The following is a 25,427-nucleotide window of genomic DNA, read 5'->3' as shown; positions in this document are numbered from 1 at the left end:
GCTTACAATTCTTACTCCGGCACCTATTTGTGGTGTATTTGTGGTTTCCACTTAACCCAAGTGGACTCAATATACAAAAAAAAACCTTTCAATAGCACACTAAATCCAAATATCATGCTGTTACTAGATAATAGATAAAGTGTTAATTGTGAAACAGGTGTCAATGAGCACTACACCATTGTCATATCAGTATCCCTGACAGGGCAAATTAATTACCATTACTTGTTCAGTGGTCACAGAACAGTTTAGCTATTGTAAAAGGGTCATTGTACAGAGGGATCAGGATGTTGCAATTGAACTAGGTGGTTGCCCACCATTCACTACTTAAGGTGTTAATGCTGGGATGGAACAAAGTCCTGCTCTCCAAGGTCAGAGTTGGAGATTCACACTGTATGCTCTCTCCAAATAAACATTGTCTGGAAAGCATGAAGAATAACAATATGACCACGTCTAAATATATGTGGTCAAGGGGCAGCATGTAGCAGCCTAGTGGTTAGAGCGTTGGGCCAGTAACCGAAAGGTTGCTAGTTTGAATCCCGGAGCTGACCAGGTAAAAATCTGCCATTCTGACCCTGAACAAGGCAGTTAACCCACTGTTCCATCACTGTAGCCATCACTGTAAACAAGAATTTGTTCTTAACTGACTTGCCTCGTTAAATAAAATAAGTGGCTGAACTCTTTTAGGCACCAAAACAAGACCCACACAATCAAGTAACCAACAATTCATTTAATAATTCATCTTTGTTGTCTCTAGAAGGGGTTTGAAAGGTATAAAATGGTCTTAAAATAATCGACCCAAATGTATTTTCCTCCTCTCAGTCCAGTCACGTGTAGTACGCACAAGTCTACGGATTCTTTTCTCAGTCGTCCAGTAGATGTCCCATTCTTCCACGTACATAATTTATCTGCTCATGGAACATCAATGTGAAAATGACTTGCCAGCAGGCGTTCAGAGTCCAAAATGTGATGCGACACAAACACAAAGCTCCCTCTCAGTGTTTTCAAAGATCTGATCCATGAAGAGGCCAGAAGTTTTTATGGTTGTGTCTTACTCACGTTCACAAGCATTTCCTTTCGCAGTCATACAAAACTTTTACTGCCTGATCTGGAACAACTTTAATTTGTTACTAACAGGGGAGTGCATTCGTGATACCTGAAAACAATGACAAATAACATGAACAAAAAAACAGTGAATATATTTATTATCATTATAGAAGATAATTAATGTTAGCAATAATAATAATTATAAAGGCAATTTCACTAGACTACTGGTCCTGCTCATAATGTGGAGTCAGAAATGTGAATGGGAAAGTTTCAGTTTTAGACATTGTCCACCGTGGCCGCATAGTTCATAACATCATTATTTTAAATACAAGAGCTAGAACAGAGGTTCATAGAGCACAGAGGAGTGGTGAAGTTGAGGGTAGCGGGGTCATTTTTTTGTGAGGAGCGGAGAACCGAAGAACCAAAGCCTATGGTTCTTTATCGATTTAGAATCTTTAGAAGTTTCATCGGTAATCTAGTCTTTTCACAATAAAAGAGGACACAAAAATAAAACCATAGAAATACACTACTAGAGCCAGGACGATACCAGTGTCACGATACTCGTTAGTATCGTGGCAAGAAAACAAAACACGAAGCGGATTAAACTTTAGACAAATAGCCCTAAATGTTGGAAACAAACGTTGTTATCCAGAGTCAAAAAATTATCTATAGCACTCAATATTTTACACATGGCAGGTTAACAGACCAAAGAGTTGTCTGCTGTGTGTTTTAATTTTTGCCATGGAAAAATATTTTGCCCCTTGGTATCGTCCCAGCACTATGTACTACCATAATTCTTCAGCTCTCATCCAGAAAACAGCCCAACATGTTTGATTTATGCAAAGGGATTTATAGATCTCATTACTTAGAATGAGAGGATGAACCATTCAAATGTACAAAATATGCACATCAAGGAGTTCATCTTACCCAACCTGAAAAAGCCTGCTTCAAACCTGATCATATCCAATTGGAAAAGCCTCCGCCTCTTCATACAGCTATCATTTTATAGATTTCTCAAATGGAAAAAAACAAACCTTAAAATAACACACCAGGATGCACATAAACCATGTACCTGAAAATTGCACTGATAGAACCATTGTGGATAAATGTACTGAGTCACCCTGACAAATCTCCGTATCCCTTCCCTTCACTGCCTTCGACCCAATCAACCAGCAACACCATTTGGGGGAGCTGAGACCGTGATTGGTCTAGAGCCTGAGTAAGCTGTGTGTGTTGTAGTTCCTAAAAGGTGTTCCATCTTACAGGAAACAGTGAGAGCAGCACAGTAATCCTGACATTTCCCTACTACTCCTACAATGTGTTCCTGTACTATCTGGACTCGCCTTCTTTGTGAGAGCTGTACAGTGCCAAGTCCCCTGGCCCACCCAGTCTACGGGTCGGGGTGGAAGACCTGCTTGTCACAGATGGAATGAGTGGAGGGGGGGCGCCTACGGACAGTGCCCCCACCAGGCCAGCAGGGGTCTTGGCAAGGATGCCATTGGGCACGTGGTGAGTGTGGAGAGGCCCCAGGCGGGAGTAGAGGCCGGGGTGGTGGGGCGAAGAGTTGGAGGCTCCAGGCTGATGGAGATGTGAGTGGGAGAGCATCCCGGCATGCAGCTGCTCCAGGTGGGCTGCGTGAGAACCCGGTGGGTGGTGGGAGCCCGAGAGGTGCGGGTGAGCGTGCATCCCGAAGTAGCGTGCCCTTTCAAAGTCTTCCCTTAGGATCTGGGCACGCTGCTGCTCATCCATGAGGCCACCACCTGGGGGCCCCAGCTGAGGAGGGCGGTCAAAGTGGTGGGCCATCAGGCCAAACTCCTGGCGGACCGAGGAGGTAGAGGTAGGAGGGTGGTGGTGAGGGTTGTTGGCAGCCACAGCTGCTGCCAAGGCTGCCGCCCTCTCGGCCTCCAGGAAGCGCTGGGCGTGCTGGGCCTGGAGCAGCCGGGCCAGGTGGGGGTCAGAGCGCAGCGCCAGGTGGGGGTCCGAACGCAGGGCCATGGCCTCTCGGCGTTGCTGCTGCTGTTGTTGGGCAGCCAGCTCCCTCCATGGGTCCCATTGGAAGCTGTGGGGGTGCTGGCCGTGCCCCTGGGGTGGGCCATGAGGGTGGGTGGAGAACCTCTCCCCCCCTGGACCCACTACTATCCCCCCACCCCCTTGTGTGCTCCCCAGGTAGGCCTCAATGGCGGCCTGCGCTCGAGAGCGCTCCAGGAGGGAGAGATGATGGTGAGGGTTGTGCGGGGTGGGAGGAGGTAGGGGCACCCCGGACGTGGAAGTCAGAGAGAGAGAAGAGGGGGTGGCGGAGCGGTGGTGAGGGCGGCTGTTGGGCCTGTCGTAGTTGGGGGGCAGAGGCGGTGGCAAGGAGATTGGCACGAGCTCTGGTTCCTCCTTCCTTTCCTCCTTGACCTTGACTGGGGGAGGCTTGGGCACCGGGGTGTTGGTTCGGTCAGGCTTCTTGACCTGGGACAGAGAGGTGACCGTGGCTGAGGAACAGGATGAGGCAGGGGGGCCTCCCTCTCTCTGTGATGAGTGAGAGGGTTCGCTGTGTAGGCAGTGCAGCACTGCAGGCTGCTGACGGGGGTACAGATCCAAGGGGGAGGGGGCGCCGAGTCCAGAGGGCGGTGGAGTCGTCAGCACAGAGGAAGAGGAGGAGCGAGGTCTGTCTCTGTCTGTTGCAGCTGCTGAGGATGAAGGGCCTAGAGGAGGTGGCCTGGAGGAGACCGAGAGGAGCAGTCTTTTGTCTCCATCTCTACGTGTCAGATCCTCAGTGAGACTGCTGGGGCCTCCCAGAGGGCCCCCGTGCCCATTGATGTGGGAGACAGGGGTGCTGCCGCGGTGCTGCTGGAGACTGAGGGCCGGGGCCACTGGAGACATCCTCACAGGTTGACGACCATATAGCATATTGTCTCTGAAAAAAAAATAGAGGATGGTTGGGGAGAGGTATGCAAATTCAGCATTCAAATCAATTCCAGTATTGAAATTGTTAAGAGTAACAAGAACAGAATCAGACAGAAAAATATTATAGAAAGATAAGACGAGTGCAAACAGCAAATTTAGGAACTAAGTCGATAAACTGTAAACTGAGTCGAGGCTGTTGTGTCTCACCTGTCTTTCTCATCTTTGATGTGAATAATGTCCTTCCCTGTGTCCCGCTCGTCCCTCTTCTCAACCCCCTTGGCCCAACTGGGGCCAGCCAAGGGGGGAGGCCCACCGTGCAGTCGGTTCCAGGGGTCATGAGGGTTGGGTAAGCCCCCGACGGCAGGAGGCTCCTTGTGGCCAAACACCGAGCCGTTAGCTGGAGACAGAATAAAGTTAGTAATTTTAGTGGAGAGTAAGGACAAAGGAATAAAGACAAACTATGCATCTTTTTTGAGGAAGAGAAATGGTGACTCACCCAGCGTAGGGCTGCCAAGTCCCCCAAAGGCACCAGAGCCCAGGGCTCCGAGAGGGGTGAATGGAGGTGAGCGGCCGTACGGATCTGCAACACATAATGATAAACATCTGGACTGATGCGCGGACACAAGCCTTACAGATTAAGACCTCTGGCAATATTCACTACTAGTGTTCAGACACACTGGGGCCTATTAGAGTCACATGCTGAAGAGTTAGTACGCTTTAAATGTAATATCTTGGCTAATAAGGTGTTTTAGTGACCTGTGAGTAGGCAAATCAGTTCCTTGAGCGGGTGAATCAAAATGAGAAGGGTTTATTGAGGGTGCAAGTGGTACAGATGCGCCCTTTGAAACAGTTGTTTACCAAAGAGCGCAGTTGGAGTGAGGAAAGAGGTTGATGGGGGGGACAAAATTAGACTAAAAATGATAAATAATTGACTAACTATTTGCAATGTCAAGGAATCTTTCCTCTGTGCATGAGGTTTTGAAAAAGCCCATAGTTTTATCCTTATGGTGAATACAATTGCAGCACGTTTTCTTCAAACATATCTTGCTACACAAAACAAGCACCCACCAGTGGCTGTAAAGAGGCTGGCAGGTCGGTTAAGGTCGTGGGCAGAGGGGAGGCCACCACCAAGGGGCCCTAGTGTGCCCAGGCCCCCGGAGCCCGGAAGACGAGCCAACATCTCGTTACGGAAGTCCAGCTTGTGCGGATCAGCCTGCATCAGCTGAGAGAGGACAGTGGTCAGTCAATGCAATGACCATAGCTTTTTCAATAAACATGGACAACTTGACCAGTATCTATTATTTTGGGGGGGATGAGTTGATCACATCCGATAATGTTTGAGATGCTTCAGTGGTCAAATTAAAATGAGAAATACTTTCTACTTATTTGATAAAAATCACAATTGATAGGATCAGATTGAATTGTAGTAAAAAAAAAAAATTTTAAAGTCCCACCTTCACTTTCTTCTGATGTCTCAGAATCATCCACGCCACACGTACATGCATAGCACACCACTTCCCTGGTTTCTGTGTAGACAAAAACACATTATTGACTCGGTGACCCTGTTTTGCTTGCAGTAAGACTCAAGGCCTTTGCACACCGAGTCAGATGCTATGGTGTTAATGTCTGCCATATGAAATGTTCATCTGGCACGGCATCAACATGAGAATTGTGTGTGTGTGTGTGTGTGTGTGTGTGGGGGGGGGGGGGGGGGTACAATTTAGAAAGGCAAGCGTCGGTAATAAACAATATATTATGGGTCAGTTTATTTTTCCTGGACGAATAAAACCTTTTTTTTATACTTCTGATTCTGGGATGAGTAATGATGGAAAGTTGCAAGGAGTTTCACAGTAGGTGTGCCAAAAGTTGGAAGAAATCAGACACGGTGTGCAAGGGCGTTTAGTCAAATAGTTTTAAAATGTAGCAGTCATGACCAAAAGTGAGAAAGAAAAAAAGCTGTACAGTATCATAATACTTTCAAAAATGAAGTATTCAAGTGATGAAGCATCTGGCTTTGCTTACATTACTGACTTTCAACGATGTCCCAAATGGATCAGTTAGCTAAACAAAAGAAAGAATAGTAAACCATGTTTGTTAAGATTCTCCACTCTTTTTACTATTTGTTATTCACACTTTCCTGCACTGACTACTAGGCCCAAGTCTTTGCACATAATGCCTTTAGAGGCATGTGCATTGTCCATCGATCCCAGCTCAATCCTAGACTACAAGCTTCAGTTGTAACTATAGGCATCATATATTCCAAAATGGCCATTTTATACTGTGCATCTTACCCTGGGGTCTTTGGGCTGCAGGTGGTGAGGCACAACCCCCAGTCGAGCTGTCATCTCAGGACTTGTTCCCTGGGGGACAAGGGGCTGCATCAAAACACAGCAAACAGTTTGTCATCCAGACACGACATGACATATCATCCACTGACTTATGTAGCTAAAGCACCACTCACCTTAGGCTGGAAGGCTCCTTGCAGAGAGCTGAAGGGCCCATTGGGAGGAAGCACGGGCTGGATGCCTGGCACTGGGGGAGGAGGGTACTGTGGGAAGAACTAAATCAGCCACACACACACACAAGCAGAGGCTGGTTAAAACTACACTCCCCAGACCCCATTCTGCCTAAGTCCTACCACATTCATCTCAACAACCACCACAGCAACGTATAACCAAACCAATTCTGGAGCATGTAAACTCAAACTCACAGTGTTTCTGTAGAGTCCCTCCATCTTGCCATATTTCTCAAACTAAAACACAAAAAGCCAATTAATGACAAATTCACAACACTGGCATTTCAAAGCAGAAGCTGCTCTGTGAAACCCAATTTGACAAGGTAGAATGTAATGGCTTACCAGGTGCTGAGGCGGTGGTGCAGAGGGAGTGGGGTGCAGGAAGGGGGTGAAGTGTTGGTGCGTATGTGTATGCTGGTGCTGGTGGTTGTGCTGGTGGAACTGGAAGGCCAGGGGCTGAATTCCGGGCTGGGCCTGGGAGGAGCGGCCTGAGGAGCCCGAGCTGGGGCTGGCCCCCGATGGACCACCGGGAGTAGAGAGGCCTGGCCCGCCACCGTTGAGCTCAGCCCCAGGTACGCTGCGGCGGCCCTCGCGATCCTGCGAGGCCAGGAAGTGAGAGTTCAGGCCCTGGCGCAGCAGGTCCTGGCGCAGCAGGTCCTGGTCTGCAGTAGTGGGACAGATGGAGAAGAATGGAGAATATATTTTAAATAGGTGGATATGGAGCCCAAATAACTAACTTTACAACACTGACAGTAGGCTGTCCAAGAACCCAAATTAAGCTAGAAGTAGACCTGATTGGTAAATAAAAAACACACTGACTAAGGCTGTGAAAAAAGGTGAATAGCAATACACATTGGTGCCAAATGTACAGTACCTGCTCCTGAGTGGGAAGTGAGGAGAGGAGGTGGAGGAGGAAGCCCAGGGGAGGGGGTGAACATGGCACCAGAGCCAGCACGTGAAGGGGGGCGCAGAGATGCTAATGACCCTGGACCTCTAATTAGGGACATCGACATACTGGAAGAGGGAGTTGGAGGTCGTATAGACAACGAGGAAGAAGCAGCAGAAGAGGATGGGGGCTTGACTGATGTACCGTTCCTAAGGAGAGAGAAAAGTTGACTAGAAAATATACATTTTCTTAAGTCAGCAGTCTTGATTTTAAATGTTTTCCTTTATTTAACCAGGCAAGTCAAAAAGAGTTGTCAGTTGTTTTATAAAAGTGGAAGAAGTAGTATTTGTACTGCAGTAGTAATGCTGACTATTAGGCAGATCTGGCAGTGACTGACCTGTTGTTGATGCCGATGCTGTAGATGGATGGGTGTCGCCCGGGGAAGGTGAGGAAGGACTTGTGTTTGGAGTGCGGCGGGCTGGGGTTGTGGTGGGCGTTGTGGCGAAGGCCATCGCTGCTGCCGTTGAGCTGTCCGGGCCGTGCGACCATTGCCGGGGAGAGGGACGGCAGGCAGGAGAAGGAGGGTGAGGTAGACAGGGGCTCAGGGTAAGGCGGCTCCAGACTCCTCTCCTGGCTGCGCTCCAGGCCAGAGACACGCGGGGTGACCGCCAGCCGGGAGAGGCCACAGCGGCCTGGCAGCGGAAGTGTAGGGCAGCCTTTGCCTATAGAGGCCATGCTCACAGGGATAGGTTCCAAAACTACAGGGTGAGAAAGAACTGCACTTAAACAAAAACGTGAAAAAAATAAAGGACACCACATACTGGGATAAAAAAAAGAAACACCAAATGACGAGAGCATATTTATAAAGCAAAGGCATACAGATAGGGAAGAAGAGAACTGCATTTTACCTTTCCTTGTGCTAACAATGAATATTGGCCCCATGTCACTGTCGGAGGCCTAGGGGATGAGATGAGGAAAACAAATAAATCTAAACCCAATAATAAGCAGGAAAAACACTGCTCTTCCAACAATCATAATTGTATTCAGTTTGATGCAAACAGTACCCACCTTATCTGCTGACTCGCTCTCTGTGTCACACTAAAATAACACAAAAAGCAACATTTAGGTGTGCCACAACATTCATAAACTACAATTATAGGAGGCAGCTGTGGTCATCTTATGTATTGTAATTGATAGAAGTATAAAGAAACTTACGATGTAGCCAGTCTCCAAGAAGAGGATGCCCCCACCCTAAAACAATTATAACAGTTAATATGTAAGATTGATGGTATTCACCTTCAACATACAGTGCCTTGCAAAAGTATTGGAGGCCGCATTTATTGTAGCTGGGGACTTTTATTAAAGGAAATCTGAGGAAAATGCAACCAAAACAAATCAATGCATCTCCTATGCTACATGTGGAACACGGACCATGGATCATTGCTACTCTCCCAATCAGAATCTATGCTTTAAGATTGACCACATGGACTGGGAAATGTTCCTGGTGAACTCTGAACAGTATCAACGTATACACTCACTTTGTGACTAGGTTCGTCAGGAAGTGCATAGAGGATGTTGTTCCCACTGATGATTAGAACTTATCCAAACCAAAAACCCATTTGCACAAAACTGAAAGCGCGAACCACCGCATTTAACCATTGCAAGGTGATTGGGAACATGGACGTGTACAAACAGACCAGTTACGACCTCCGTAAAGCAATCGGAGGCAAAACGACAGTACAGGGACGAAGTGGAGTCACAATTCAACATCTCAGACATGAGACTACAGCCAATCACAAATTATAAAGGGAAAGTCGTGCCTTGCTCCAGGATTTACTAAAGACCTTCGCCTGTTTCGAACAAAACATTGCGCCGCCGACACGGGCGCCGCCGACTCTTCAAAATAAAAGTACCTATTTGAAAGTGATGCAGAATATTACAATAGGTGGAATCAATGCCATATTTAGACTAGATAATGTTAAACAAGGTTGGAATGTGAAGCATTGATATGGGGTATCAGTCAACTCGGTGACACCCACAGAACACAACCGTGAAGAGTTTACGAAAATATTAGCATTGTAGCCCTTATCAGGGGACTGTGGATCGCCTCCCCAGGCAGACTATTGTGTGTATTGGCATTCATATTGCACTGTACAGCTTTACCTAAGGATTGGGGATTAATGAAATGGGGTATCAGTCTACTCAATTACTAGAGGTCGAACGATTCATCGGCATGGCTGATTTCAAGTTCTCAAAATCGGTAATCGGCCTTTTTGGATGCCAATTATGGGCGATTACATTGTAGAGGTCGACCGATTAGGATTTTTCAACGCCGATACCGATTTTGGAGGACCAAAAAAAGACGATAAAAAAAGCCTTTTTTTTTTTTTTTTTTGTAATAATGACAATTGGAACAACACTGAATGAACACTTATTTTTACTTTATAATACATCAATAAAATCAATTTAGCCTCAAATAAATAATGAAACATGTTCAATTTGGTTAAATAATGCAAAAACAAAGTGTTGGAGATGTAAAAGTGCAATATGTGCCATGTAAGAAAGTTAACGTTTAAGTTCCTTGCTCAGAACATGAGAACATATGCAAGCTGGTGGTTCCTTTTAACATGAGTCTTCAATATTCCCAGGTAAGAAGTTTTAGGTTGTAGTTATTATAGGAATATTTCTCTCTATACCATTTGTTTTTCATTAACCTTTGACTATTGGATGTTCTTATAGGCACTATAGTATTACCAGTGTAACAGTATAGCTTCAGTCAGTGACGTTTGAAACGCTATTAGCGCGCACCCCACTAACTAGCTAGCCATTTCACATCGGTTACACAAGCCTAATCTCGGGAGTTGATAGGCTTGAAGTCATAAACAGCGCAATGCTTGACGCACAACGAAGAGCTGCTGGCAAAACGCACAAAAGTGCTGTTTGAATGAATGCTTACGAGCCTGCTGCTGCATACCACCGCTCAGTCAGACTGCTCTATCAAATCATAGACTTAGTCATGTAATAACACACAGAAATACGAGCCTACGGTCATTAATATGGTCAAATCCAGAAACTCTCTCGAAAACAAGACGGAACCGTTCCGTATTTTATGTAAGGGGTGGCATCCATTATTCTAAATATTCCAGTTACATTGCACAACCTTCAATGTTATGTCATAATTATGTCAAATTCTATCAAATTAGGCAGCCCAAACTGTTGCATAGACACTGACTCTGCGTGCAATGAACGCAAGAGAAGTGACAATTTCACCTGGTTAATATTGCCTGCTAACCTGGATTTCTTTTAGCTAAATATGTAGGTTGAAAAATATATACTTCTATGTATTGATTTTAAGAAAGGCATTGATGTTCATGGTTAGGTACACATTGGAGCAACGATACGCACCGCATCGATTATATGCAACACAGGACACACTAGATAAACTAGTAATATCATCAAACATGTGTAGTTAACTAGTGATTATGATTGATTGATTGTTTTTTATAAGATAAGTTTAATGCTAGCTAGCAACTTTCCTTGGCTTACTGCATACGCGTAACAGGCAGTCTCCTCATGGAGTGCAATGAGAGGCAGGTGGTTAGAGCGTTGGACTAGTTAACTAAGGTTGCAAGATTGAATCCCCCGAGCTGACAAGGTGATAATCTGTCGTTCTGCCCCTGAACGAGGCAGTTAACCCACCGTCCCTAGGGCGCCATTGAAAATAAGAATGTGCTCTTAACTGACTTGCCTAGCTAAAAAAAGATTAAATAAAAAGGTGTAAAAATGGCCAAACCGGTGTCCAAAAATACCAATTTCCGATTATGAAAACTTGAAATCGGCCATTCCGATTAAAATCGGTCGACCTCTATTACATTGCAATCCACGAGGAGACTGCGTTGCAGGATGATCACCTGTTACAAGAATGCAGCATCAAAAGGACCTGTGGCTGCAAGGAGACAAGGTAAGTTACTAGCAAGTATTATACTTATCTTGGAAAAAACAATCAATCACATAGTTGACACATGGTTGATGATATTACTAAGTTAACTAGCTTGTCCTGCATTGCATATAATAAATGTTAATTTATCATCAAATCACAGCCTACTTCAACTTTGCCAAACGGGTGATGATTTAACAAAAGCGGATTCGTGAAAAAAAGCACCATCGTTGCACAAATGTAGCTAACCATAAACAATGCCTTTCTTAAAAATCAATACACAAAAGTCTATATACATTTTTTAAACCTGCATATTTAGTTAAGAAATGCATGTTAGCAGGCAATATTCAGAAAGTCACTTCTCTTACGTTCCGTGCAAGCAGAGTCGGGTATATGCAGCAGTTTGGGCAGCCTGGATCGTTGAGAACATAATTTCTTCCTAACAAAGACCGTAATTAATTTGCCACCCGTTCGATAAAATACGGAACAGTTCGGTATTTCACTGAAAAAATAAACGTTCTAAATGATAAGTATCCGGATTTTACCATGTAAATTACCAAAAGGCTCATATTTCTGTGTGTATTATATTATAATTAAGTCTATGGTTTGATATTCGATAGAGCAGTCTGACTGGGCAGTGGTAGGCGGCAGCAGGCTTGTAAGCATTCATTCACACAGCACTTTACTGCATTTGCCAGCAGCTCTTAATGCTTAAACGTTAGCTTTTATTACATGGCACATATGTCACTTTTACTTTTGCCTCCAACACTGTTTTTGCATTATTTAAACCAAATTGAACATGTTTCATTAATTATTTGAGACCAAATTGATTTTATTTCAGTATTATATTAAGTTAAAATAAAGGTGTTCATTCAGTATTGTTGGTATTGTCAATATTACATGTAAAAATTGTCTAATTAATCAGTATCTGCTTTTTTGGTGTTCCAATAATCGGTATCTGTGTTGAAAAATCAGTCGACCTCTACTCAATACCCAAGATATTTTTTCCCAACGTCCTCCTCAGAGTTATCAAGACTCCAAAACATGCACACAGTATTGTTTTTCCTACACATAGGTTGACAATACATGTGGTCAATTCACAGTTGTTTCAGAGTCCCGCAATAAGCTCTACGATGCTAATGTTCTCTGGGTGTCACTGAGTAGACTGATACCTATGGATTGTGGATCAATGACATGGGGTAAGGCTGTACAGTGAAATAAGTATGGCCCCAAAGCCATTCTACAGCATAATACATCTAGTGTGATTTCAACAGATATATAAAATCAACAAAATACAATTTGTTAATTTGACATAACACTCCAACCTCGTTTAGCATGATCTATTCAATTATGGCACAATTCTACTATTTGTATTAATTTGCATCACTGTCAATGACATACTTTTTTAATTTTGAAGGCTAACCGCAAAGTCCACTATTGTGGCTAATCCTTATTGTGGCTAGCTTCACATAGATGGGTCCGACCACCATTAATCAAATAAGAACTGTCTTAAACTGGGTTATTTTAGATGACACCTTGCTATATAGTTTGCTAGTTAACTAACTATAGCTACTGAAACAGATTGTCGTTTTGCTATGTTTTTGGGGAAGAACATTGTTTGCATCCATGAGCTAGCTAGCTTTTTTATGACCAAGCACTGTAGGTGCGCGAGACAACTTTACCAGTATCATAGCATACATATCGATGACTCATTGTGACATATGAAATATGAGTGATAGTGTAATAACTACGTAAAAAATGTATGAACGCGTTAAATTATTATGTGACGTGCAATCATATTCAGGTCCTGATTGGTCGACAAACTTATTTGACACGTCAAATAGTGTTATTTGACGTGCATCTTTTTTGACACGCAAAGACCCAAACATCGTTCCATAGAAAGACTGGTTGAGAATGAAATGACTTAACAAATAAACAATGAAACAGCACAGCAAGTAAGTGAAAGAAATAGGTTATGATGATATTTTACTGGTAATGGGGGCATAAGTAAATGCCAACGAAATAACTTTTTGATGTGTGTAACCTTTATTTAACTAGGCAAGTCCGTTAATAAGAACAAATTCTTATTGACAATGGCGGCCTACTCCAGACCAACACGGGCGAGGCTGGGCCAATTGTGCGCCGCCCTATGGGACTCCAAATCACGGCCGGATGTGATACAGCCTTGATTCGAGCCAGGGACTGTAGTGATGCCTCTTGCACTGAGATGTGTGTTTTAACTACACTGCTCAAAAAAATAAAAGGTAAACAACACAATGTAACTCCAAGTCAATCACACTTCTGTGAAATCAAACTGTCCACATAGGAAGCAACACTGATTGACAATACATTTTACATGCTGTTGTGCAAATGGAATAGAAACAGGTGGAAATTATAGGCAATTAGCAAGACACCCCCAATAAAGGAGTGGTTCTGCAGGTGGTGACCACAGACCACTTCTCAGTTCCTATGCTTCCTGGCTGATGTTTTGGTCACTTTTGAATGCTGGCGGTGCTTTCACTCTAGTGGTAGCATGAGATGGAGTCTACAACCCACACAAGTGGCTCATGCAGTGCAGCTCATCCAGGATGGCACATCAATGCGAGCTGTGGCAAGAAGGTTTGCTGTGTCAGCGTAGTGTCCAGAGCATGGAGGCGCTACCAGGAGACAGGCCAGTACATCAGGAGACGTGGAGGAGGCCGTAGGAGGGCAACAACCCAGCAGCAGGACCGCGACCTCCGCCTTTATGCAAGGAGGAGCAGGAGGAGCACTGCCAGAGCCCTGCAAAATTACCTCCAGCAGGCCACAAATGTACATGTGTCTGCTCAAACGGTCAGAAACAGACTCCATGAGGGTGGTATGAGGGCCCGATGTCCACAGGTGGGGGTTGTGTTTACAGCCTAGCACCGTGCAGGACGTTTGGAATTTGCCAGAGAACACCAAGATTGGCTAATTCGCCACTGGCGCCCTGTGCTCTTCACAGACGAAAGCAGGTTCACACTGAGCACGTGACAGACGTGACAGTCTGGAAATGCCGTGGAGAACGTTCTGCTGCCTGCAACATCCTCCAGCATGACCGGTTTGGCGCTGGGTCAGTCATGGTGTGGGGTGGCATTTCTTTGGGGGGGGGGGGGGCCGCACAGCCCTCCATGTGCTCACCAGAGGTAGCCTGACTGCCATTAGGTACCGAGAAATCCTCAGACCCCTTGTGAGACCATATGCTGGTGCAGTTGGCCCTGGGTTCCTCCTAATACAAGACAATGCTAGACCTCATGTGGCTGGAGTGTGTCAGCAGTTCCTGCAGGAGGAAGGCATTGATGCTATGGACTGGCCCGCCCGTTCCCCAGACCTGAATCCAATTGTGCACATCTGGGACATCATGTCTCGCTCCATCCACCAACAGACTGTTGACTTTTGTTGCACCACTGACTCTCCAGGAGTTGGTGGATGCTTTAGTCCAGGTCTGGGAGGAGATCCCTCAGGAGACCATCCGCCACCTCATCAGGAGCATGCCCCGGCATTGTAGGGAGGTCATACAGGCACATGGAGGCCACACACACTACTGAGCCTCATTTTGACTTGTTTTAAGGACATTACATCAAAGTTGGATCACCCTGTAGTGTGGTATTCCACTTTAATTTTGAGTGTGACTCCAAATCCAGACCTCCATGGGTTGATAAATTTGATTTCCATTGATAGTTGAATGTGCTGACAATCACACAAATTATGTAAAGAAAAAAGTATTTAATAAGAATATTTCATTCATTCAGATCTAGGATGTGTTATTTTAGTGTTCCCTTTATTTTTTTTGAGCAGTGTATTTAAATGTACTAGAATGCTTAAAAGTCCCCTCATATTTTAAATATCGTTATCGTTTTTTTGGGAAGGAAAATATTAGTTATCGGTCAAAAAAGTCATGGCCTCCCGGGTGGCGCAGTGGTTATGGCTTGGGAGAGACGAAGGTTGAAAGTCATGCGTCCTCCGATACACAACCCAACCAAGCCGCACTGCTTCTTAACACAGCGCGCATCCAACCCGGAAGCCAGCCACACCAATGTGTCGGAGGAAACACCATGCCACCAGAGACTCTGGGTTCGCGCCCAGGCTCTGTCGTAACCGGCTGCGACCGGGAGGTCCGTGGGGCGACGCACAATTGGCCTAGCGTCGTCCGGGTTAGGGAGGGCTTGTCCGGTAGGGACATCCTTGTCTCATCACGCACCAGCGACTCCTGTGGCGGGCCGGGTGCTGTGCGCGCTAACCAAGGTTGCCAGGTGCACGGTGTTTCCTCCGACACATTGGTGCGGCTGGCTTCTGGGTTGGATGCGCACTGTGTTAAGAAGCAGTGCGGCTTGGTTGGGTTGTGTATCGGTGGCCTCCAACTGCTCTTAACCTCTTACATCTATGGGGGCGCTATTTCATTTTTGGATGAAAAACGTTCCCGTTTTAAACAAGATATTTTGTCACAAAAAGATGCTCGACTATGCATATAATTGATACCATTCGAAAGAAAACACTCTGACGTGTCCAGAAATACCAAGATATTCTCTGTGCGTGCCCTAGAACGTGAGCTTCAGGCAAAACCAAGATGAGATGGCATCCAGGAAATGACAAGGATTTTTGAGGCTCTGTTTTCCATTGTCTCCTTATATGGCTGTGAACGCGAGAGGAGTGAGTCAACCCTTTCTGTCGTTTCCCCAAGGTGTCTGCAGCATTGCGACGTATTTGTAGGCAGATCATTGGAAGATTGACCATAAGAGACCACATTTACCAGGTATCCGCCCGGTGTCCTGCGCCGAAATTGGTGCGCAAAAGTCACCTGCCAGTATTTTTCCATGCGATACAGAGAGGAAAGCAAGCTTCCACGAACTGCATGTCAATGAAGAGATATGTGAAAAAACACCTTGAGGACTGATTCCAAACAACGTTTGCCATGTTTCGGTCGATATTATGTAGTTAATCCGGAAAAAGTTTCACGTTGTAGGTGACTGGATTTTCGGTTCGTTTCGGTAGCCAGACGCAATGTAGAAAACGGAACGATTTCTCCTACACAGACGCTTTCAGGAAAAACTGCGCATTTGGTATGTAACTGAGAGTCTCCTCATTGAAAACATCAGAAGCTCTTCAAAGGTAAATGATTTTATTTATTTGGTTATCTGGTTTTTGTGAAAATGTTGCGTGCTAAATGCTACTCAAAATGCTATGCTAGCTTTGCATACTCTTACACAAATTAGTCAATTTCTATGGTTCAAAAGCATATTTTGAAAATCTGAGATGACAGTGTTGTTAAGAAAAGGCTAAGCTTGAGAGCAGACGCATTATTTTCATTTTATTTGCGATTTTCAGAAATCGTTAACGTTGCGTTATGCTAATGAGCCTGAGGCTTTAGTCACAAACCCGGATCCGGGATGGGGAGTTTCAAGAAGTTAAACGCTAGTAAAACCAAATGCATGCTTTTCAACCGTTCGCTGCCTGCACCCGCACACCTGACTAGTATCACCACCCTGGATGGTTCCGACCTTGAATATGTGGACATCTATAAGTACCTAGGTGTCTGGCAAGACTGTAAACTCTCCTTCCAGACTCATATCAAATCTCGAGTCGGCTTTCTATTCCGCAACAAAGCCTCCTTCACTCACGCCACCAAACTTACCCTAGTAAAACTGACTATCCTACCGATCCTCGACTTCGGCGATGTCATCTACAAAATTGCCTCCAACACTCTACTCAGCAAACTGGATGCACTTCATCACAGTGCCATCCGTTTTGTCACTAAAGCCCCTTATACCACCCACCACTGCGACCTGTATGCTCTAGTCGGCTGGCCCTCGCTACATATTCGTCGCCAGACCCACTGGTTCCAGGTCATCTACAAGTCCATGCTAGGTAAAGCTCCGCCTTATCTCAGTTCACTGGTCACGATGGCAACACCCACCCGTAGCACGCGCTCCAGCAGGTGTATCTCACTGATCATCCCTAAAGCCAACACCTCATTTGGCCGCCTTTCGTTCCAGTTCTCTGCTGCCTGTGACTGGAACGAATTGCAAAAATCGCTGAAGTTGGAGACTTATCTCCCCCACCAACTTCAAACATCTGCTATCTGAGCAGCTAACCGATCGCTGCAGCTGTACATAGTACATCAGTAAATAGCCCACCCAAATTTACCTACCTCATCGAATCTGCAAAATTGTAATTATTTGCCTACCTCCTCATTCCTTTTGCACACAATGTATATAGACTCTTTTTTCTACTGTGTTATTGACTTGTTTATTGTTTACTCCATGTGTAACTCTGTGTTGTCTGTTCACACTGCTAAGCTTTATCTTGGCCAGGTCGCAGTTGCAAATGAGAACTTGTTCTCAACTAGCCTACCTGGTTAAATAAAGGTGAAATAAAAATTTTACATTTAAAAATGACTTTCAACCTTAGTCTCTCCCGAGCCCGTACAGGAGTTGTAGCGATGAGACAAGATAGTAGCTACTTAATTGGATACCATGAAATTGGGGAGAAAAAGGGGCAAAATTCTAACAAAACAACAACAAAAAAGTAATATCAGTGCATCACTAATTTCAGTACGAAAACACTCTTGAATTTCCAAATTATACTTGCTGTGTAGGCTAAAGGTCACTAGGTTGGGATGCACACCACATGAAAATCTGGTTTCAAAGAACAGTACTCTAGATATAGCTTACCCAGCGACATGGTATTTAGCAACTTGAAATTATCCTCATGTCTGTCTGACCTCGAATTAATAAATCACCATTGATTCATCACAAGCTTAGCCATCAGGGTGCTAAAAAGATGTCACTAGTAAGTTTTACTCTTCAACAACAGGTGTGTGTAGCCAGCTAATGCTCTCATTAGGCCTCTAGGCCATTACAAGTTGATGACTTCAGTCTGAATATTTGAGCTCGGCCAGCTAGTTCCCACAAACAAGACCAACAGGATCCAGACCAGATATGCAAATGCTGCCTTTAAATAAGCTACTTTCAAACCCAAATGTGACATGACAACTACATATAACACCTGCGTATCTCATGCGGTGAACCTTTACCTCAATCTTTCTCCTCTTCCAACAGCTAGGTGGGGCCCCTTCCTCGGGCTCTGAGAGGGGCCTTTTACCATTCTCCTCCGGGACCCTCTTCCTCTTCCTCCCCCTTCCCATGAGCATGGCGGCACGCTGGGTAGGCTTCATGGAGCAGTCCATCTGGAGAGAAGATGCATCCCAGTGTTAACTTGTTGAGTGTAGGGGCCAGTATTTTGACATTTGGATGAAAAACGTACCCAAATTAAACTGCCTATTTCTCAGGCCCAGAATATGCATATACTTGTCAGATTAGGATAGAAAGCACTCTAAAGTTTCCAAAACTGTCAAAATATTGTCTCGGAGTATAACAGAACTGATATTGCAGGCGAAAACCTGAGGAAAATACAACTAGGAAGTGACGTTTTTCCTGAAAGCTCTCTGTTCCATTGCACGCCTTCTCTCCATTTAAAGGGATATCAACCAGATTCCTTTTCCTATGGCTTCCACATGATGTGAACAGTCTTTAGACAGTTTCAGGCTTTAATTCAGAAAAATGAGCGCGTCAGTGGATGGCTGAGTGCCAGCAGCGTTTTGCATGCGCCAACAGAGTCGAGCAGACATTTTCTCTCTCTCTCCTATTGAAGAAACTATCGTCCGGTTGAAACATTATTGATTATATATTGTAAAAACAACCTGAGGATTGATTCTAAAAAACTTTTGACATGTTTCTACGAACACTAGTTGGAATTTGTCTGCCCCGTCGTGACTGCTCGAGCCTGTGGATTTCTGAACATAACGCGCCAACCAAATGGAGGTATTTTGGATATAAAAATCATCTCTATGGAACAAAAGGAACATTTATTGTGTAACTGGGAGTCTCGTGAGTGCAAACATCCGAAGATCAAAGGTAAGCGATTAATTTTATTGCTTTTCTGACCAATCTACTTGGCTGCTAGCTGTTTGTAATGTTTTGTCGGCTGAGAGAGATGTCCTTACATAAACGCTTGGCATGCTTTCGCCTAAAAGCTTTTTGAAATCTGGCACGCCAGGTGGATTAACAACAAGCTAAACTATGTTTTGCTATATGGCACTTGTGATTTCATGAAAATATAATATTTTTAGTCATTTAATTTGAGTTTGGCGCTCCGCAATTCAGTGGATGTTGACGAAAATGATCCCGCTAACGGGATGGGTGCGCCAAGAAGTTAAACAAGCAGTACAAAACAATTAGGTTCACTGAAACAATGACAATGTGTTGATTGGCTCCCTATTATTTCCCACACAGGTTTTCGCTGCCCATGTTCTGCCTTGACAACCACCAAGGACATTCCTACCACTGAAATTGGCCAAAAAAAACAAACAAATGAGGAAGCCTTGACTGAGAAATGTTTTGGGGGAAATGAATAGCAGTCAGTGATGCCTGAACTGGTAAGGGAACCTACAGATGACTCAGATTGGCCAATAAGTTCCTGTTACAATGACATTGCATGTTTTAGAAACTACACTTTGAAGGATCTGTCGAAATATGGGTCAGTGCATGGATACTGGATTGGTGCCATTGAACGCCTCAGAGCATGCTATATCAAATTCTAATCCTGAAATTCTGCATTGTGTGGCGTTTCAATTCAACAAGAATTGTTGGTCTAATGATGAGCAGATTAACATAGGCTATTTGTAATCGATTGTTAAGAAACGCATCATAGAAGATCATTGTGTCTGATTTCTTTCATTGTGGTTGTTGATCAGATTGCTTCACCTAAGTGTACAAGGTGTAAATGAACTGTGAATTTTTGGAAACTCAATCTACAACTGATTCACACCTGGAGGTGTGAGGAGATACCCAAATAGTTCCAAGGTGGGACTTGTCCTTTTAAGCCTCTACAGTCTATGCCCTGTCTAAGCTACAGTGCAATCGGAAAGTATTCAGACCCCTTGACTTTTTGCACATTTTGTTACGTTACAGCCTTAGTCTAAAATGGATTTCCCACCAATCTACTCACAATACCCCATAACGACAAAGCAAAAACAGGTGGAGACATATTTGCAAATTTATAAAAAAATGTGAATAACACAAGTATTCAGACCCTTTACTCAGTACTTGGTTGAAGCACCTTTGGCAGCGATTACAGCCTCGAATCTTCTTGGATATGTCGCTACAAGCTTGGCACACCTGTATCTGGGAGTTTCTCCTGTTCTTCTCTGCAGATCCTCTCAAGCTCTGTTAAAGTCCAAGCTCTGGCTGGGTCACTCAAGGACATTCGGAGACTTGTCCCGAAGCCACTCCAGCATAGTCTTGCCTGTGTGCTGAGGGTTGTTGTCCTGTTGGCAGGTGAACCTTCGCCTCAGTCTGATGTTCTGAGCGCTCTGGAGCAGGTTTTCATCAAGGACCTCAATACTTTGTGCCGTTCATCTTTCCCCGGATCATGACGCTGAAAAACATCTCCACAGCATGATGCTGCCACCACGCTTCACTATAGGGATGGTATTGGCCAGATGATGAGCGGTAGCTGGCTGAATGCCTGGCATTCAGGCTGAAGAGTTTAATCTTGGTTTCATCAGACAAGAGAATCAGGTTTCTCATGGTCTGAAATTCATGACAGCCCAAACGGGCTGTCATGTGCATTTTACTGAGGAGTGGCTTCCATCTGGTCACTCTACCATAAAGGCCTGATTGGTGGAGTGCTGCAGAGATGGTTGTCCTTCTGGAAGGTTATCCCATCTCTACAGAATAACTCTGTCAGAGTGACCATCGGGTTCTTTGTCACCTCCCTGACCAAGGCCTTTCTCCCCCGATTGCTCAGTTTGGCTGGGAGGCCAGCTCTAGAAAGTCTTGGTGGTTCAAGTATGATCAATGGAAACAGGATGCAATTTCGAGTCTTATAGCAAAGGGTCTGAATACTTATGTAAATAAAAATATATTTTACACATTTGTAAAAAAAATTGTTTTCTTTAAACAGTTTTTACTTTGTCATTATGGTATTGTTTGTAGATGGATGAAAAATCATACATTTTAGAATAAGGATGTAACGTAACAACGTGTGAAAAAAAGTAAATGGATCTGAATGCACTATATATGGAATTATTTTAAGGTCATAACAAGGATCATTTAGCTATGATAATTTGAATTTAGCCTTACTATTGCAAGCTATGACATGACGTGGAAAAGTACATTTGAATGTGGCAAGAGAAAAGATAATTCACCCTTATTAAACTTGCCAGATCATTTGCACAAGTGGGTATGGTATGTGGCCAATATACCACGGTTAAAGGCTGTTCTTAAGCATGATGCAATGCTGAGTGCCTGGATACAGCCCCTAGGAGTGGTATATTAGCCATATACTGCAAACCCCGGGGGTGCCTTATTGCTATTCTAAACTGGTTACCAAAGTAATTACAACATTAAAAAGTCATGTTTTGTCATGCACGTTGTATATGGTCTGATATACCACAGCTTTCAGCCAATCAGCATTCAGGGCTCGAACCACCCAGGATTTTTACTGCTCTAATTACGTTGTAAACAGTTTATAAATAGCAATAAGGCACCTCAGGGTTTGTGGTATATGGCCAATATACCACGGCTAAGGGCTGTATCCAAGCACTCAGCCGTGGTATATTGGCCTTATACCACACCCGCTTGTGCCTTATTGGTTAAATAAGTCTCCTTTGTGCATGTGCATAACTATAGATATCTCCGACAGGAGAGTTTGAGTTCTGAAAGTAGGACAGAGGATCTCAAAATCTCTGAGGCAGAAAAACTTGGATGAACATTAAAAAAAAAAATGAAAGTTAGGCTATTTTCTGGCAATTGTGCTGTTATTATGTACCAAATGTTAAGATTTACAAGAAGCAATTGGATGAACTGCTATTAGCCCATACAAACACATTGAATAACAGATTCACTACATGGACAAACTGATCTTTTTTTTTTATTCTAAAAGGAAGTTTGTTCTGAAGTGTGTCTTATATCAGAGAGATAAGATCAGGAAAGTATTTTAAAAGATTTGACCCCTTATTTTTGGCAGTAAACAATCTCCATACATACTTCCATTCATTTTTTTTTAACTGGTAAGGGGACCTTCAGTTGAGTCTTGTGAGTGTCCTAGAGCAAAACCACCAACATGTAGGTTGCCAGTAGCCCAAACTGTTCGGAAGCTACAGACAGAAGTTGGCAGAACGGCTGTACCGACTTCAGATGAGTCCCAACTTGCTTGAACGCCATCGGATTTGAGAGTCTCTTCTTTCCATAGAGGGATCATGATAGGTTTTCGTGACAACGATTTTCGGGATGTCTCATGGTCTGACAACACACTCTACTTCTGCCAACTTTCACCACAGATGCGGAAGTATAACATCGGCAGATGCGGTTGATTGAGAATGCATCCAATGCAAAAAAACATATCTTTAGCTTAAACTGACAATTTTAATTATAGTTTTTATTATGCTAATTAGATGTATGCAGGGCCACAGAAATCGACTCTAGGGGGTTTAAAGTAGAGATTGAGGGAGGACAATTCACATCTGTGGAGACCATTGACAAATGTTATTTAGATACAGTTGAAGTCCATCATATCTGAGTATTGTGGTAGGGTAGGATTGTGCTCACATAAGGAAATACACAGACTTACCTCCAGGGCCTCAAAGCTGTTGAAGCTGGCAATTGAGAAGCCATCGATGATGTCCTCCTCACAGTACACCGACTTGCGCTTCCTCCGTCGAGGAGGCCTGTGTCTGGGGCCGGCGAACCCGGGTCGACATTCTCTACCTCCAGGACCGAGTACAGATCCTGGCCCGCAAAGCTCCTTTTCCGAGCCCGATGAGGGCGATGTGGCCCGCTGCTCAGCAAGGTCTACTCTTCTCCTGCGCCGCTCTCTGTCTCGTTGAGAACGGGAGCGTCGGCTCTGTCTGAACCCACTGCTTTGACTCGGACCTTCCATGTCAAAACAAACAGCACCAGTCCCAGTCTGACCTAAGGCACTTTTAAAAATCCGTTCCAGTCGAAGGCACTTTCCTTAGCCAAAAGTTAAACACCACCACAAAGGCCCACACCGGAGCCCCTGTTTAAAATGGCGTTAAAAGTAACGTTAGTCTATTTAACTAGTGTCTTTTGCGGACAGAATGGCATCTGTGCCTTTCTCTCGGCTAAATTTGACTGTCATGTCAATTCACGAAGATTAAATCTTTATTTCCAGAATTGGTGGTATTAGCTAGTGTGCTCAGCAGAAGTATATCCAAGTTAAGCTGTCAATACATGGCTGATTCGCAGTCTCAAATAAGGCTAGCTGGCAAACCAACAACCAAATATGCGTATGTAAATAAAAAGGACTAACGCTAGTTAGCTGTCCAACTTAACTTGCTAGTTAATATTAACTAAAAACGCCTATTTTATACGAATGTTACATTTACTGAGGTATTGCTACAATGTAAATACACACCCATCTCGTTCTAATTACAATTTCGGCACGAGCTGACAAATTAGCGAACTAGCCAAATCGCACATTAGCCAATGATAACTAGCTAACGAACGATAACATTAGCTACCTGCCACGGCCAAATCACCAGAACATTTGTTGCCAATTTAAAGCATCTATATAGCTAGCTCATTTAGTGCATCCACAAGTATTCCAAGCATTTTAGTTAAACAGTTTGATTAACTGTTTCTGTAGCCAACTTTAGTCATACATAAGAATTATGTTCACTTGGTAGTTGCTACCTAGCTAACGTTAAACGTATTCAAGTGCTTTATTATGCTAGTATTAGCTAGCTAGTTAAATAATTGTCTAGCCAGTTTATTGCAAACGCAATGTAGCTAATTATCACGGAATAGACAACGTTATAGTAAATAAAAACATTATTTAAAATACCTTCCAAAGTATTGATTAGCACAAAATCCACAACTAGCTGTTACCCTGGAGCTGACAGTAAAGCGAACATTTTCTCCAGCCTGACGATGGGCCCAATACGAATGGTTGAATTATCAAAGAAAGACGTAGCTAGCTAGCCGTAGTTGGGTAGCGAGCTAATTTAGATACCTAGCTAATCCAAACTGTACTTTTTTTTTAATACACTAAATCTGACGTTATGTTGTGACTGTTTAGTCACCCACTATTCGTGTGTTATCGATGTCTCTCCCTACACTCATTTGTTTTTGCTCCACAACCATTAAAAACTCAATTATTCAAGGCCCTACTGAAGCCGCGGTCTTGAGTTCCATCAAGGAGGGCATCGACCAAGCCCCTGGCAGGACAACTCCTTCAGCGGCCCACAGTGTAATCCACTTGTGTCCGGGGAAGTTGAATTATTTGCCGATATTTCCGGTTAAACCAAATATCGTAACCAGTCTTCAAGTACAAACAAAATAGAACGATTCTCTAACGACCTTTCATTTGGAAACAAATATGAAATTTAAAGATCTGTGAGACAACCCTTGTCAATGTGCATTGTGCGCCTCAGCGAGTCCTCGCCTATCAGGGTCAGGGTTGCCAGGTCAAGCTAAAATCTCTAGACCAATGACCACTTAAAACCTACACAAAAGGCCTGGAAACTAGCCTTTAAAAAAATTCACAGTAAGAGAGTTGCTGCCATATTTATACAATTTGTTTTCTCCGATAACGTTATCGAGCCAATTAAGAAGGAATATCATAGTAACTTGTAGAAGCAAAATTCGAGTTTCCTCAAAATAATAATTATTGCAAGCTATGACATGAAGTTAAAAAAATCATTTGAATATGTGGCAAGATAAAAGATAATTCGCCCTAATTGAACTTGTCAGATCATTTGCACACGGCATAAATAAATCCCATTTGCGCATGTCCATAACTACAGATAAATCCGACAGGAGATTTTGAGTTTTGAAAGTTGGACAGAGGATCTCGAAATCTCTGAGCAAGAAAAACTTTAATGAACATAAAAAACGAATGTAATGCTATTTTCTGGCAATTGTGCTGTTATTATGTGCCAACTGTTTAAGACTACAAATGGCCCATTTGCGAGATTGATTTATCATTTCAATGGACATTGGCTTCAGACAAAAATCTGGGTTTATGATTGTAATTCAATTTTGCCATGGTTTGCTTAGAGACAGGTAACCAATAGCCCCTGATAGGCCTAGATCTAATTTCAGATGGTCTAC

The 25,427-nt window shown here is 43.9% G+C and overlaps 1 protein-coding gene across 5 annotated transcripts; it reads right to left on the bottom strand.

Annotated features, from left to right (window-relative positions):
- Positions 1-712: 712 nt before the first annotated feature.
- LOC135524010 (autism susceptibility gene 2 protein homolog) lies at positions 713-24,824 on the bottom strand. 5 transcript variants are annotated; one of them, XM_064951113.1, is made up of 17 exons: positions 22,924-24,824; positions 18,326-18,478; positions 8,553-8,588; positions 8,406-8,435; positions 8,246-8,294; positions 7,735-8,095; positions 7,326-7,546; positions 6,794-7,113; positions 6,647-6,688; positions 6,398-6,484; positions 6,228-6,311; positions 5,959-5,997; positions 5,391-5,462; positions 5,005-5,158; positions 4,433-4,516; positions 4,144-4,333; positions 713-3,946 (listed from the first exon to the last, which is right to left on the bottom strand). In XM_064951113.1, the coding sequence occupies exons 1-17, from the start codon at positions 23,230-23,232 to the stop codon at positions 2,374-2,376; spliced, it is 3,804 nt and encodes a 1,267-aa protein (XP_064807185.1). In that variant the 5' UTR covers positions 23,233-24,824; the 3' UTR covers positions 713-2,373. The 5 variants fall into 5 exon arrangements, with proteins under 5 accessions (XP_064807185.1, XP_064807184.1, XP_064807186.1 ...); XM_064951112.1 differs by having other exon boundaries at positions 6,398-6,496; positions 22,924-24,823; XM_064951114.1 differs by having other exon boundaries at positions 6,228-6,296; positions 6,398-6,496; positions 22,924-24,823.
- Between the last annotated feature and the right edge of the window lie 603 nt (positions 24,825-25,427).

Source organism: Oncorhynchus masou, chromosome 31 (assembly GCF_036934945.1).
Source record: "Oncorhynchus masou masou isolate Uvic2021 chromosome 31, UVic_Omas_1.1, whole genome shotgun sequence".
In the NCBI taxonomy this organism is placed as follows: Eukaryota; Metazoa; Chordata; class Actinopteri; order Salmoniformes; family Salmonidae; genus Oncorhynchus; species Oncorhynchus masou.
This window is presented reverse-complemented; position numbering and strand designations above follow the sequence as displayed.